The sequence below is a fragment of the Danio rerio genome, chromosome 6, assembly GCF_052040795.2.
Source record: "Danio rerio strain M-AB ecotype USA chromosome 6, GRCz13ab, whole genome shotgun sequence".
NCBI lineage: Eukaryota > Metazoa > Chordata > Actinopteri > Cypriniformes > Danionidae > Danio > Danio rerio.
In genome coordinates this window covers 2,595,327-2,612,544 of record NC_141026.1, presented here as the reverse complement: position 1 = coordinate 2,612,544, position 17,218 = coordinate 2,595,327, and the positions used below count along the sequence as shown (strand labels likewise).

General features: G+C 37.4%; 2 protein-coding genes across 4 annotated transcripts in view; one reads left to right on the top strand and one right to left on the bottom strand.

Moving 5' to 3' along the window:
• The window catches only part of plxna1b (plexin A1b), a 744,633-nt gene that overhangs the window by 103,072 nt on the left and 624,343 nt on the right, over positions 1-17,218 (top strand). The gene's annotated exons all lie outside the window — the stretch shown is intronic.
• quob (quattro b) overlaps positions 1-17,218 on the bottom strand; it is an 85,194-nt gene that overhangs the window by 7,853 nt on the left and 60,123 nt on the right. For all 3 annotated transcript variants that reach the window (XM_087254997.1, XM_087254996.1, NM_001004109.2), the window contains exons 14-19: positions 15,357-16,465; positions 12,568-12,817; positions 11,483-11,572; positions 10,794-11,024; positions 5,319-5,489; positions 2,863-3,040 (exon numbers count right to left, since the gene is read on the bottom strand). In XM_087254997.1, coding sequence (XP_087111123.1) covers positions 2,863-3,040; positions 5,319-5,489; positions 10,794-11,024; positions 11,483-11,572; positions 12,568-12,817; positions 15,357-16,465 — 2,029 coding nt within the window. The remainder of the gene's footprint in view (positions 1-2,862; positions 3,041-5,318; positions 5,490-10,793; positions 11,025-11,482; positions 11,573-12,567; positions 12,818-15,356; positions 16,466-17,218) is intronic.

Genomic DNA, 17,218 nt, shown 5'->3' with positions numbered 1-17,218 from the left:
ATCTTTCCTCATCCCTCCTTTTCACATTCCTCAATATACAACATCACCTTTCAGCACTTCATTTGGCTTCATCAACCCAGAAACATTCACTTTTCTTAAGGTTTAAGGTTTCAGTGTCATAATCGTAAAAATGAAGTAAAACAACTGACGGTAAGATTAGGTGTGGACTGCACCAGAACAAATTAATCTTACACACCTTAAATCAAGGTTTTACAGAGAAACTTGACTGACTTCAGCGCTTTTGAAGATTTAAAACACACTTGGAGATAAACTTTTAGCTTGCAGATGAAGAAGTGTGGATTTCCAATTAATTAAATTAAAGCATTTATTAATTTTCTTAGCCTCTATTTCAGGTGTCGCCACAGCGGAATGAACCTTCAACTATTCTAGCATATGTTTTACACAGCGGATGCCCTTTTCAGCCTCAACCCAGTATTGGGAAACACCCATACACACTCATTCACACAATCACACGCGCACACACACACACATACACACACACACACACACACACACACACACACACACACACACACACACACACACACACACACACACAAGAAATGCCAACTAACCCAGCCAGGACTTAAACCAGCAACCTTCTTGCTGTGAGGTGACAGAGACAACCATTGATCCATCATGCCGCATAAATAAAACCAACCCGGGCTCATTGTGAAAACGTAGCCCCGCGGACGTTTCTGCGGACCGCGATTTACGTCCCGGGAGGTACGTATTCGAGCGGTTTTTGTTTTCGCGGATCCGTGAGAGGCCGCTGTGCGAGCTTTTTCGCGTCTCGGGCGCCTCTCGGGAGCGCGCGGCGTTCGCGCCCGCGCCGTTCTCGCGCGAAAAGCCGCCGGATCGAAAAAAAAAAAAAGCAAAAGCCCTCGTCTTCGATTTCGACTGCGTTTTCGGATCCCGCCGCGTTCTCGCCCTTATTTTTCGGATTACGTTTTTCGTCTTGCCTGATTTCCAGAACCTGCTGTTCCCCGGACTCGATCCCGGTCGTCGTCCACCGCGGCCGGCTCCGGCTCCTCCTCCGGGGCAGCCGCTCCGCCGACGCAACGCTGTGAGCTAAGCGGACAAACTGATTGCATTGGGAAAGCCCTCCACTCAGAGGCGAGCCGTCGGCCGGCGAGCGCGAAGAGGAGGGGCGGAGCGGCGCCACACCACCCCACAGCGTTCGTTCGAAAAAAACCAAACGCGGCCTTTACGTACCTCCGGCCACGTAAATCGCAGTCTCCAGAAACGTCCGCGGGGCTACGTTTCCAGAATGAGCTTGGGTTGAATAAAACATACTACTAGAAATTGTTGATTAGTTCTAAATTCTCCCTAATTTAATTCTCCTGTATATTTGCCCATTTATGTGTAATTATAACACCTCCAATATTTTCTGAAAGAAAAACAATATTTGTTTCTAGTTAATTCTGGAGGACGCAAATTAATATGTAGCAAAATTTGCTGAAAATTATAAATATAGCTGCGACTTGTTGTAAAAACATTTTTTTTTTATGGAAAATTGCTTCACATTAATACTGAATATTGTACTCAGATCTTTCTTTTTTGTTTGTTAAGATGCTGATTAGGAGTGTATGATGGTATTTTTGACAAAGTGATGTTTTGTAAACAAATTTCGGGAGGAGCATGCGCAGAAGTTTCAGTATCGAATACATTATTGACAATTATTCCATTATCAATTCAGTTCTTGACCAAACCCCTATATATACCTGCAGCATTCACGACTTTAGCATCCCTCCACCACCCCGACACCTCACCTCTTAAGCATTACATTCCCGGGGGGAGCATTCTGGGACCGGGCTTGATACTTTGCTCGAATCCCAACTCCTCTTTGTTTTCTGATAAGGGGAATAACTCCATTTGGGGTGTCTCCCCGTGCTCAGAGCCCTCTCCCCGGACAGCACGCCAAATACACCTTTATACTTACACGACTGCAAGTGTGAACTCGTGGAAAGAAGTTTTTAATCATTCTTTTATTTATTTTAAGTGCAGGCCAGAACAACTGTCATTATAAGTTGAAATATAAATTTTTGTTGTGCTAAATGATGATTATTTTTTAAAATATTTTCACAAAAGTCATCTGAAACAATAAAGCAAACACTTTATTCACGTTAAAATGCTATCTAAACGTGTAAACGGAGTTGTGTAAACTAATGTCTTTCGGAAAACAAAATGGCAAAATATATATTATATAATATATATATAAATAATATAATATTTATTAAATTAGTATGTAAAACTGTACATTTTTGACTCAGCATCATTACAATAGACAATTTGAGGCCCGCTTTTTCTTTTTTTTACAAATCAGCATAAACGTAATTCATATTTTAATTCATATTCAACGTAATATATATTTAAATGGTGTTAATATGCATATTATGGCGTCACAGTGGCGCAGTGGGTAGCATGATCGCCTCACAGCAAAAAGGTCGCTGGTTCGAGCCTTGGCTGGGTCAGTTGGCATTTCTGTGTGGAGTTTGCATGTTTTCCCTGTGTTTGCGTAGGTTTCCCCCACAGTCCAAACACATGCGCTATAGGTGAATTAGGTAAGTTAAATTGGCAGAAGTGTATTTGGGTGAATGAGTGTGTATGGATGTTTCCCAGTGATGGGTTGCAGCTGGAAGGAAACATATGCTGGATAAACTGGCGGTTTATTCTGCTGTGGTGACCCCAGATTAATAAAGGGACTAAGCCAAAAAGAAAGTGAATGAATTAATGAATAATATGCATATTTATGAAAACATTATGTATTTTGTATTCTGTATTTTTAATGTTTTTTTTTGCAAATATGGCCCCAAGAGGCTGAAATATAAGTAATAATCTAGTTGTGAATGCTCCGCTGACCTCTGTTATGAATGGCCTGCTCCCACAGAATCCTCTCCAGATCTCTGGTCCAGCTCTCCTTCACCTCCCGACTCGCAGCCTGAAGCACATACGTGTCCTGAGTCTTCCTCCTCCGAAACCAGATCTCGAAACACAGTCCGCTGTCCCCAGAGTTATGAGTCATCCCGATGTCTGACGTCTGAGAGCACAGAAAACATCTCAACACACACGATAAGCACGTTTACATGCACACTAATACACTGATAATGCACAAAAATCAGCCTATTATTAGAATTGCCCCAGTTTATATACCAACTATTTCAAGTAATCCATGTTTGCAAAATTGTTTTAATAATCAGTTCCTTTTTTTTAAAGCCAAGCTTAAGACCCACTTGTTCAAAATGGCTTTTAATGCATAGTAGCACTGACACTTATCTCTGTTTTAATAGTTTGCTGTATTTTATTGGTATTTCTTGTATTGTTTTTGCATTGTTTGCTTTTTAGTTGTGTTGTATAATTAGTTTTTACTGGTTTAAAGCACTTTGATCAACCTCTTGTTGTAGCAAGGTGCTATACAAATAAAGGTTACTTGATTGATTGATTGATTGATTGATTGATTGATTGATTGATTGATTGATTGACCATGTAATAATTTGCATATCTAACTTTTAATAGAGAAAGTATTTAATTTGTTACTTTGGTTGTCATGTGAAACAATTTCTCTTCTATAGCTGTTCTATTTCTTCTATCTCATTAGATGTATGTCCTCCAGCCTACATTTTTTGCATGTAAAACCCCAAAGACGTACTTTAACATCTGTTTGACTGCAGTTTTTAGGTGAAATGAACACTAGGTGGCAGTATGATGACAACAACTTTGCTTCCTTTTCACACTAATGATATTTACAGGGACATATTATTGATGAATAAAGGATTATTTTCATGCAGTTCTTTGCACAACACATAATAAATACCACAAAACCATGCTATTTCATGACTAATACAGCAAAATCAAGCAAACCCTGTTGACAAAATTTTATTAATAAATCAGTTTCTGGTAGTGATGTCGATTTGTAATAAATAGCATATCTAACTTTGCTTTTAATTCAGAAAATATTTAATTCGTTACTATGGCTGTCATGTGAAATAACTTCTCATCTATTGCTCTTCTGTTTCTGCTGCTCAAGAAATGCAAAACACATTTAGTTAAATATCTGGTCAAAACAGGCTCATTGGAAACACATCAGTCTACATTTTTGCATGTCAACCCACAAAAACGAACTTTAACATACGTTTGACTGCAGTTTGTAGGTGAAATGAACACTAGGGGGCAGAATGACGACAACAACTTTCGTTCTTTTTCACACTAATGATATTTACAAGGACATATCAACTAATAAAGGATTATTTTCATGCAGCTCTTTGTATGACACACCACAAAACCAATGCTATCACGCGGCAATTCGTAACTTTTGATTTAGTGGCTAATTCGTATGAATTTGTACGATCTCATTCACACAGATTAGACTAAATTGTTATTCCTCCAATGACGGTTGGGTTTAGGGGTGGGGTTAAGTGATGCCACGCCTTATTTTAAAAACAACCCGGGCTCATTGTGGAAACATAGCCCCACAGACGTTTCAGCGGACCGCGAGATATGTCCCTGGAGGTACGTATTCGAGCGTTTTTTGTTTTCGCGAATCCGCAAGAGGCCGCTCTACGCGCTTTTTCGCGTCTCGCGGTAGCGCGCCGTTCGCGCCCACGCCGTTCTCGCGGGAAAAGCCGCCGGATCGGCCGACTCGGCCATCCTACTCTTCCTCCTCCTTCCCTAAACCCGAGCGACGGTTCGCAAAAGCCGTCCAGAAAAAAAAAAAAAAAGCAAAAGCCCTCGTCTTCGATTTCAACCCCGTTTTTGGATCCCGCCGCATTCTCGCCCTTATTTTTTGGATTCCGTTTTTCATCTTACCTGTTTTCTGGAACCGCTGCTCCCCGGACTCGATCCCGGTCGTCGTCTCAGCGGCCGGCTCCTCCTCCGGGGCCTCCGCTCCGCCGACGCAACGCTGTGAGCTAAGCGGACAAACTGGTTGCATCGGGAAAGCCCTCCACTCGGAGGCGAGCCGTCGGCCAGCGAGCGCAAAAAAGAGGAGCAGAGCGGCGCCACACCGCCCCGCAGCGTTCGCTCGAAAAAAACTAAACGCGGCCATACGTACCTGGTCACGTAAATCGCGGTCTCCAGAAACGTCTACGGGGCTACGTTTCCAGAATGAGCTTGGGTTGTTTAAAAATCATACATTTCTGTTAAACTGAACTCGTACGAATTAGCTATTAAAATGACAAAACTCAAAACAGGTATGCTTCCTTGTGAGATCAGGCAGCACAAAACAACTCAACGCTGTCTATGATTTATAAGTGAATGCATTGGTGTCAATGTACTGTATCATGGCCAACTTTTCAATGCTCTGGGCTGCGGTGCATTACCTTGAAGGACTGTTTGTAGATGTACGTGTCGTTTCCGACGTCAGTTTTGCGAGTTTTGCTGAAGAGGATCAAATCTTGGAAGAGGAAAATGTGACGGTAACATTTCTTCTTCCTGAAGGTCAACAGAAACTCGTCCTGACGGATCAGCTGACCCTGCTCCTTCAGATTCACCTGCACACAACCAAAACACTTATTTTCAGAGCAGTGTCAGCTTATTATTATTTTTCATTCATTTTCCTTTGGCTTTGCCCCGTTATTTATCAGGGGTCGCCACTGTGGAATGAACTGCCAACTATTCCAGCAGAGGTTGTACACAAGGGATGCTCTGAAGCAATCAAAATCAATAAAAAAGACAAAATTAAACAAGCACTATGCAATATCACTAGTCCCAAGGGTTCTTTATAGGAGGATGGGACAGAATAGAATATAAGAATCAAATACTTTATTATAAGGCATTCTGGAATACTTGATTCTGATTGGTCCATCATGACGTTTCAAGGTATGTTGTTCTCCAATGCCAACTAATCACACTAATAACACAGACCTATCTGGGTGCTACAAATCATCTTGATCATTAATAAACATATACATAAACTTGTCTGTCATATCGCTGTTTTTGACTGTTAAGTGCCATCTTGAATATTAAATAGGTTAGTATAGGCTGCATTCAGCCATTTGTTGAAGAACTAGTTAGTTATTTTAGCTCAAATCAATGTTTTTGTTGTCTACTAGTTTCATGGCTAGCATTGTGATAAGTGGGATAATGTACATATAGACTGTTGTTTTCGCAGAATAAAGCCCTTTAATCTTACATAAGCTGCTGATAAACTTGTCAGGCTTTTTTCCTGTGATAACAACCGCTAATGCACATAATCCCTTAAAGTGTAAGTTAAGTGTTGAATTAAGGTTAAATTGAGCAGGTCCTTCCACCAGCAGAGAACAGTAGGGTTATATAGTAAAAATACTATATTAAATTAAATTAAATAGTAAAGTAAATTAAATTAAATACTATAGTAATTTATTAATTCATTAATTTTCTTGTCGGCTTAGTCCCTTTATTAATCCGGGGTCGCCACAGCAGAATGAACCGCCAACTTATCCAGCAAGTTTTTTTACGCAGCGGATGCCCTTCCAGCCGCAACCCATCTCTGGGAAACATCCACACACACTCATACACTACGGACAATTTAGCCTACCCAATTCACCTGTACCGCATGTGTTTGGACTGTGGGGGAAACCGGAGCACCCGGAGGAAACCCACGTGAACGCAGGGAGAACATGCAAACTCCACACAGAAACACCAACTGAGCCGAGGTTCGAACCAGCGACCCAGCAGCCTTCACTACCTACTGCGCCACTGCTTCGCCTATAGTAATTTATAGTAAATTCAAAACATTTGAATCATATTATAGTAAAGTGTATTACTGTATTTATTACAAGCTTGTATTGTAGTATAATATTGTAACACAGTGGATCTCAAACTTTTTTCATCAAGTACCACCTTAGAAAAGAATTGCCTCTCCAAGTACCACCATAATATGCAGTACTGAAATACAGTATAGAGTAGTAGGCCTGATGAAGCAGCTGCAGCACTGCACAGTTCAAAAACGAGGCAGATTAATTGTTATAATTATAAATATTTATTATTGTCAGCCACTTTAACATTATAAATAGTTTGAACATTAGCACTGTACTGTGCTTATATGTAAAAAAAAAAACAAAAACAAAAAAACAAATAGAAATAAAACACCAATGGTGAAATTAAAATGTGCTTTTAAAAGTTAAAATGGAAAGATTACTGTTCTTAAAAAGTAAAAAAAAAAAAAAAACTCCTGTACTTAAATGTGAAGTATTAACATATAGTAGCCAATTCATCAACACCTGGAAATGTTGCCTGGACCTCAGAAATGTAGGCTACATGTCATCATATTCATATATAAATCATTTTTGATCAGTTTTGAAATATATGTAGCATGTACATATGACATATTTGATTCCTCCGCATACCTCCAGAAGGAAGACAGCGTACCATTGTTGTACCATATAGTCGTAGAAAACTACAGATTGGTCCATTAATTTATAATACTATAGATGTTCTGTTATCGTAGCACCTACAGAATAACCCGAACAGATTTACTAAAGTACTTTACTATAACATGGTTTTAAAAACACTACAGTTCATTCATTTTCTTGTCAGCTTAGTCTCTTTATTAATCCGGGGTCGCCACAGCGGAATGAACCGCCAACTTATCCAGCACGTTTTTATGCAGCGGATGCCCTTCCAGCCACAACCCAACTCTGGGAAACACCCACACAGTCATTCATACACACACTCATACACTACGGACAATTTAGTCTACCCAATTCATCTGTACCGCATGTCTTTGGACTGTGGGGGAAACCGGAGCACCCGGAGGAAACCCACGCGAACACAGGGAGAACATGCAAACTCCTCAAAAAACGTCAACTGAGCCGAGCCAAGCCAAGGTTCGAACCAGCGACCCAGCGACCTTCTTGCTGTGAGGCAAAAGCACATTCAACTGCGCCACTGCATCACCCATACACTACAGTATTTACTATAAAGTACTACAGTATTTTCTTTTCATATGTGGATGGAGGGAGTGTACTAGTCATTACTGGTTATCTTTTATTTTCTGCACCCACTGAACTTCTGTCCCATTTAAAGCACCCTCTGAAAATAAATTCATGACCGATTTATCTTTCTAATTACAGTGTGTGTGTGTGTGTGTGTGTGTGTGTGTGTGTGATGTGGGCATCGCCATCCTGACCTATAAAAATATGTTCACCTTTTTACGCAAGCTGCACCTATAATCCACTTGCTAAGCATACTCATTTGATATTCAAGGTAAAACTGAACTCAATTCTCTATACTGTCTTATTATATTCTACATGGCATTATGACAAGCTACACTTCTCTCTGAGTATCCTCATTTACACTCTCTGTTGCATGTTGTTGTAAGTGTGTGAGTGAGTGTGATTTTCTGATGTTTACACTGGGTTTATTTTGCTCCGTCAGTGTAAATCTTTGGCATTTCATCATCCAGAAAGCACAAAGCCAGCATTGAAGTTGAACACACAGTCTTTTATTCAACGACGAACCCTCAGTGTGTGCAATAGTGACTCTTGCCATAACATGCGTTTCCCATTCATAATTACAGGCTGCTTTTTAGAGCCTAGTTCTGTAAACTTAATAGATTTAATGTTATTTAAATATCATTTGGGTGGCGAGGTGGGTATCGCTGTCACCTCACAGCAAGAAGGTCGCTAGTTCGAACCTCAGCTGGGCCATTTATCGTTTCTGTAGGGAGTTTGCATGTTCTCCCTGTGTTGGTTTCCTCTGGGTGCTCCTTTTCCCCCCACAGTCCACACACATGCGCTATAGGGGAATTGGGTAGGCTAAATTGTCCGTAGTGTACAGTATGTGTGTGAATGAGAGTGTATGGGTGTTTCCCAGAGATGGGTTGCAGCTGGAAGGGCATCTGCTGCATAAAACATATGCTAGATAAGTTGGCGGTTCATTCCGCTGTGGTGACCCCTGATTAATAAAGAGACTAAGCCAATAAATACTGTAGTTTATTTTAGTTTTTACTATCGTAAACTGTGGTGTATTGTAGTATAATAAACACTATGTATGTAGAAAACAATAATGTTGAATCATTTGTTTATATTTGTTTATATTATTTTAGTCGGTGTGTTGGAATTACCACAACAGATTCATTTAAGTACTATAGTATGGTTCAAAACACTAACGCATTGACTAACTTCTGTAGTATTTTTAAAAATAGAGTCAGCGTTATTTCAATACTATTTATGTACAATATAGTATTTGTTCTAGTGTTAATTGAAACTTTTATAAATAATATTATTTTACAGTTTGTTGTTTACATATATTTAATCTTGTAATGTGCTTTCATTCACTAATTTTTTTTACATATTTCTACCTTTCATTTACAGTATATTGATTAAATGTTTAATTTTTCTTTCTTGTTTACATTTTAATAAACATTTATTTATTGTTTAATGATTTATTTAGCTTTAATGTTTATTTATTTACTTGTTTACTAAATAAATTTATGGCAATTTTGTAATAACCCTTCAATACTTACTACAATGAGATTATTCATTTTAAATGTCTTCACAGTTGCTGTTAATGACATTTTTATCATTTAATTGTTATTAAATGCACAAAGCCAGATAAAACAACTAAGTAAAAGCCAGAAATGTTTATTTGGCAAAATAAATAAATAAATAAATAAATAAATAAATAAATAAATAAATAATAATAATAATAAATAATAATAATAATAAATATATATATATATATATATACATTTGAAGTCAGAATTATTAGCCCCCCCGTTTATTTTTTTCACCAATTTCTGTTTAACGGAGAGCAGATTATTTTCAACACATTTCTAAACATAATGGTTTCAATAACTCATCTCTAATAATTGATTTATTTTATCTTTGCCATGATAATAGTAAATAATATTTGACTAGATATTCTTCAAGACACTTCTATACAGCCTAAAGTGTCATTTAAAGGCTTAACTAGGTTAATTAGGTTAACTAGGCAGGTCAGGATAATTAGGCAAGTTGTTGTATAACGATGGTTTGTTCTGTAGACTATCAAACAAATAGCTTAAATAGCTTAAATAGGCAAATAACTTTAACCTTAAAATGGTTTTCAAAAAATTAAAAAACTGCTTTTATTCTAGCCGAAACAAAACAAATAAAACTTTCTCCAGAAGAAAAAATATTATCAGACATACTGTGAAAATTTTCCTGCACTGTTAAACATAATTTGATATATATATATATATATATATATATATATATATATATATATATATATATATCAGTTAAATATTATTTTATAAAATAAATCAATATTTAGAATTTGTTTTTACATATTTTTCAATCTTTTATTTGTTTACTGTTTATTTTTTATTTGTCTTTTTATGTCTTTTAGTAACCCTTCAATTCCTATACTGTAAAAAGCAAGTTAATTTACTTTTAAAAAGTGAGTAAACATGTTGTAACATGCAGTTAAGTTGGCTTAATTTTTTTTACAATTATGCACACTTAATTATTTTAAAGCAATAGGTTCACTTACTTTTTAAAGTAAAGTAAACGACTCGCTTTAAAAGCAACAGATTTTAATTACTTTTAAAAAAATCAACTAATTGAAAAGCAATGGGTTTGCTCATTTAAGCAGCGGCCAAATCCCCCCTTTTTAAAATGAAGTCAACTAATCACTTTAAAAGCAATGGGTTTGCTCACTTTTTAAAGTAAAGTCAGCTAATCACTTATCACAGTGAAATTTTGTTTTATTCAAGATTGGAAACCAACCAATGTGAAATGATGTGCACAAATAAATAATTTCACTCGTGTTGACTTTAATGGACATAGTGCGTGTGTGTGTGTGTGTGTGTGTGTGTGTGTGTGTCTCACATCGCAGCCGTAGATGTCGTCCATGGCGAGCAGATTGTTTCCGTGCCGCAGCTGGAACTGGATGATGTTTAAAGCGGTGTGTATTTCTGTGCGCTGCAGTTCTGCATTTGTCACACACTCACACTCACGCAGCAGATCCTGCAGCAGCAGGCTGTATTTGCTGATGCGCTGCACCGGCTTCAGCAGATATGAAGACAAGTCCAGAGCATCCTTCAGCAGCTGCTGCTTCTGCTGCAAAACATACACGGACACACACTCAGAATAAGTGTATTATGCAAGTATTTAACTCCTAAAAAAATAAATAAAAACTCTTGTTTTTTCAATTAAAAGAAGGATTTTGTCTCTGTTAATATTTTGCAACAAGAAGGAGCTGCCCATGCAGATTATTAACATTACATTATTACCATTTATGTTGCAGCGCGCATCCTAATACTGGACTGGTCAATATTTTCAAGACGAAATGTCTCTAAATTAAATCAGAAACTATAATTTTTCCCTAAATCCAATATAAAAATGTATAAAAAACTTAGTTGTTTTCTTTTTTGTATCGATCATAATTCAATTGTAAACAAAAAGGTCATATTTTCTATAGGAGATCATAATGCATATCCCTAATATAAAAAAAACACAAATGCATGTGTCTAAAAACATCAGATTAGTATTGGGGAGAGACGGAGTTTATTTCTCACCTTAAAGAAGTCTTTGCCGTGCTGGATGAGCAGGTTCTCTGAGCGAGGCTTGTTCTTGCTATATAAGGCGTAAAGACCGAAACTTTCTTTCTGCAAAAAAAAAAATAAAATAAATTATGGACGCAGCATGGTTTGTGGTTCTTTGTGTGAAGATAGTATAAAGATAATATTTTTAGTATTTTTCAGTAAGTCTGGTACTGTCACATTGATAGTTAAACCACATTGGAGTGTTTTCAAGCATGAATCGCATTTTTAGGGTCGTGCATCTCAATTGCATTCAGGTCAGGACTTTGACTAGGCCACTCCAAAATCTTCATTTTGTTTTTCTTCAGCCATTCTGAAGTGGACTTGCTGGTGTAGTTTTCTATTTTTTGCCTCAATAATAAAAACCTGTCTTTATGTTTATGCATGATGTGTTTACTTGTGTTGTCTTTGACTAATGTTATCTTCATACTGAAGTAATTTCCTAATTTCTTTCTCCAAAATTAGGGTGATGCCTTTGGATTTGAGTTGAATATTCATTTGTTTGTGTGAAAAAGTGTTTGCCCCTTACTGACTTCCTCTTTTCTGCATGTTTGTCACACTTTAATGTTTCAAAGCATGAATATGTATCAAATATTTGTATGTTTTGTTTTGTTTAACATTTTTTCTGGATTTTTCAACATTATAAATAAACGTAAATCTTTAATTTTAGACTAATGCATAGATAAATATTAGTCTCAGATTGTGGGGTTCATTATTAATCTGGCATAGCTGCAATGACATCTTCAGTCATTGTATCTCAAGTAAAACCAGAGAAAAACAGTGATGTTTAAGGTAGTTTCTGGTTGACGTTTCATTATATACAGTATAAACAGTGGTGTGAAAAAGTGTTTGCCCCCCTACTGATTTCTATTTTTAGCCACACTTTAATCCTTAAATATCATTAAACTAATTTCTAAATCCTTTAAAACAGCATAAATAACTTCCACAAGAATATAAAGTGGGTTTGTGTGTGTGTGTGTGTGTGTGTGTGTGTGTGTGTGTGTGTGTGTGTGTGTTTGGATTACAGATGTTTTGCATGTGTAATTGTGTGGAGGGCTCACGTGTTTTAGGAAGCAGCGTCCCACACTGAAGGGCTTTTCCAGACAGAGCTCCAGCTCCTGAATAAAGTGATGTTGGTGAAAATCTCGCAGCTTCTCCAGATTCCCGAAGATTAATCCTCTCTGTCCGCGCAGGTCCTGCGGCACGTCGGGACGCTCCAGCTCCGGCATATAGTTCTCCACCACATACGCCAGAGCCCGAACATACTCCTGCTCCGTCTGCAACAACTCCTGCATGATCCGCTGCAGTTTACTGACACAAAACACACAACCACGCATACAGTAAGAGCCTGAACACGAAGTTCATTATTCAGAATATGACTTCACATCAATAACGCTCAATAGGAATCATCGTATAGCCTACAGTGGTGTGAAAAAGTAATTACCTCCCTTACTGATTTGACATATTTTTTCTGCATATGTAAGTGTTTCATGTTTTAGATCATGAATATGTGTTAAATATTACAGCATTTTCAACTTTAGTAATACACAGAAATCTTTATTATTTGACTGATGCATAAATATTATAGTCTCAGATTGTGGCGTTCATCATTTATCTGGCATAGCTACAATGACATCTTCATTTATTATATCTCATGCGGAACGAGAGAAAAATAGCAACATTTCTGGTAGTTTCTGGTAGACGTACAGTATATATAACAAAGAAATGTTCACAGTATGTCTGATAATATTTTTTCTTCTGGAAAAAGTTTTATTTGTTTTATTTCAGCTAGAATAAAAGCAGTTTTTAATTTTTTAAACACCATTTTTGGGACAATATTATTAGCCCCTTTAAGCAATTTTTTCCCCGATAGTCTGCAGAACAAACTATCGTAAAAGAATAACTTGGCTAACTACCCTAACCTGCCTAGTTACCCTAATTAACCTAGTTAAGCCTTTAAATGTAACTTTAAGCTGTATAGAAGTGTCTTGAAGAATATCTAGTCTAATATTATTTACTGTCAACATGGCAAAGATAAAATAAATCAGTTATTAAAGATGAGTTATTAAAACTATTATGTTTAAAAATGTGTTGAAATCTTCTCTCCGTTAAACAGAAACTGGGAAAAAAATAAACTGTTGGGCTAATAAATCAGGAACTAATAATTTCAGCTGCATATATATATACAGTGGTGTGAAAAAGTGTTTGCCATGACTTAAATAATAGTCAATCATAACACGTAAATGCATCATGAGGTTTTGAAGTGAAGGTTTTCATAATTAAGGAAAAGCTAAATGTAAAACTAAATAGCCCTTTGTGAAAAAGTGTTTGCCCCCAAAGCCTAATAACGACAACAACCGAAATCAAGCATCTTTTATAACTCGCAATGAGTCTGTTACAAATGAAGGAACTTTGGCCTGCTCATTTTTGCTGAATTGCTATTATTCAGCCATATTTAAGGGTCTTAAAGCATGAAGTGGCTTTTTAAGGTCATGTTGCCGCATCTTAATTGGATTCAGGTCAGGACTTTGACTAGGCCACTCCAAAGTCTTCATTAGGTTTTTCCTCTGGCATTCAGAGGTGGACTTGCTGGTGTGCTTTGGGTCGTTGCTCTGCTGCAAAACCCAAGTTCGCTTCTACTTGAGGTCACTAACAGATGGATATTCTCCTTCAGGATATTTTGGTTCACAGCAGAATTCATGGTTTCATTCATTTATTTATTTTCTTGTCGGCTTAGTACCTTTATTAATCCGGGGTCGCCACAGCGGAATGAACCGCCAACTTGTCCAGCAAGTTTTTACGCAGCGGATGCCCTTCCAGCCGCAACCCATCTCTGGGAAATAAATCAATATTATTCGACATAATTCTTTTTAAGAGTTCACACTATAATCCCCCCCCCCTTATTTAGAGCTAATGGCAAATTAGAGACTGCTATGTTGAGATATACTGCTGGTTATGAGCTTGACTACTGTGCCAATTTGGATTGGTCGATTCCCCTAAGCAGGGTTCAACGCTAAGGATTTTTTCTGCTGGCCCAATCGGACTAATGGTTTAGATTTTTACTTGCCCTGCCAATATTCTCACTGGCCCCTCCAAAAAAAAGTTAATAGCTATTTCTTAGGCACAAATATAACAAAAAGTATCAAAATGTTTGTAAATATAGAATTTAAATATTTTTTAAAAATTATAAATGTGCAATGAGCAAGTGTTTTGAAACAAAAGATGGCTAAAGACCAGCCAAACTGACGGCAAACTGTACAAAAGATCACTTAATTTTTTTTTGTCGTGGTGTACCCTGGTATATGTCTGCTTCCAAGACGTTAGAAACAAATGTTTTCCTTTAACATCATCATTTGATGTTACCGCCATGTTGCTGTCTCTTCATTGTACTAATAACGTGCTCACATCATCCAATCAGATAAGAAGAACCGAGAAGGTAGCATTTGAAGGCTTGAAAATACGAACTGTTTCTCAATTCTAAAACTGTATTTGCACGCAACTGACAAATAGTCACAGGCAAATTAAACTTTAGTAACAAGGCAGCAGTGGCCCAATCGGGCCAGTAACGATCCTGTCTACTGTCCCGAGCATCTCACACGCTGGCCCCGGGCCATCGGGCAGTCCTTATTGTTGAGCCCTGCCCCTATGATTCACCTAATCATGCGATAGCCAACGTGGGACCAGCCGTGATCAATCATAAGCACGTGCTCCTCTCGAAATTAGTTTATAAATAAACTTCTATCACTAAACCTGTTGAATGACTGAATGCTTCCTCAATTGCAAGTCGCATAGGACAAAAGCGTCTGCTAAATGACTGAAGGTAATATACAGTAGGCTGTGTTTGACTCACAGTGCAGTGCTGGTGTTCTCCAGTATACATTCAGGCTTGCAGACGGACTCCTCCTGCTTTGTAAACGCGTTATCTGAACATCTCACTCCTGAGCCGTGATCCTCAGATCCGCAGTCACTGCTGCACTTTTGGCTGAATCCCGAAGCGCTGGAGCAGAAACTGTCATGCTGATTGAGTTCAGAGCTCAGTCCTTCTAATGATGCTCCAACACAGGAGGCTGCAGCATCGGTTTTGCACAGAGGAATGTTATAACGGTAGCCTCGCAAGCAGGATTCTGCACTTTGAGAGCGGATGAAGACTTTATAATGTGCTGTTTGACCAAACTTATGGATCCGTCCTGATTTTCTGAGATCATCGTCACTGTGAGAGTGTTTATGATGATGCTCTTTTAACTTTCTGTCAGAGGGATGGTGTGATATAGCTTGAGGTTCATGCAAATGACTTGTGTTTTGGTCTGTGCATTGAACAGATTCCTGAATATGTGATGCAGAGTCTTTATGCATGCTTGGATTGCGTGATGTATTATTAGTTTCCTGCAACATACTGGCTTTTTGGACTGTGCATTGAACAGATTGTTGAGCATGTGATGTAGATTCATTATGCATGCTTGAGGCATTGTGTAATTTGTCTTTAGTTTCATGCAAATGTCTTGTTTCTTGTTCTGTGCATTCAACAGATTGTTGAATGCGTGATGCAGATTGTTCATGCACGCTTGAAGTCATTACTTGCTCAAACTTTGATCCCTCTGCAGACTGTAAATACGTCAGTGTCTCATTATCACCCTGTTCGGCGGCTCTATTTTGGGTTTGACCGCTGACAGGGTTCAATTGTGCCTCGTCCTGGCTGTCCTTGTGTGTGTGTGCGGCCTGCAGGATCTCGGAGAGCCGCTGTCGGATGTCTCGGCATTGAGTCTGCACTGCGTTCCACATCCAGATCCCATCCGGAAGCCTCTCCAGCAGGGCGGCGCTCCTGTCCTGAAAGTGCTGGGGTGAGAAATGTTGAAAACGCTGCTCAAATGCATGCAGGGAACTCCAGCAGACGCTCATCGGGGAGTTTGAGGACTTCATGTGATCTAAATACTCCATACACTCCTTCACAAGAGACGAGGCCTGGGGGACAAAGAAGAAGTCATTTTAGACTGAATATATTTAGAATGTTTATTTATATTTGGTTGTTTTATATAACGTTTGGACTGTTTTTAGGTAATGTATACATGACTGGAGATATTTTAGTTGTACACTTTACACTTTTAAATGAATGCTTGTCATAAGACTCAAGCATTCAAGAGCACTGTAGTATAATGTTGTTTTTAAATTAAGTCTTTTCTGGTTATTATAATAAAATAAAATAAAATAAAATAAAAAAGTTAGATTTAAAGTAAATTTTATTCCTTTGAAAAAAGGTGTAAAGGTGAATTTTCTGCAGCATTACTGCTGTCTTTAGTGTTTATAATATATAATATATAATGTTTTTTAAGATTTCTGGGAAAAAATAGAGTAAAAAAACAATAATAATGAAATGAAATTAAATGAAATTAAATTAAAGGAATTTCATTCCTTAGAAATAAGGTAAGTAAAATAAAGCTAAATAAAAAAAAAATAATAAAATAAAATAAAATAAAAAAACAGTAATAAAATAAAATAAAATAAAATAAAGTTAAATTAAAGTTAAAGTTAATTTTATTTAATTTTATTGAGTTGAATTTTCTGCAGCATTACTGCTGTTTTCAGTATTTATATAATGTTTTTAAAGATGTTTTTAACGTCTTTTCTGGACAAAATACAGTAAAAACACTATAAAATAAAATATAATAAAATAAAAACATTAAAAAAAAATTTAATAAAATAAAAACATAAAAATAA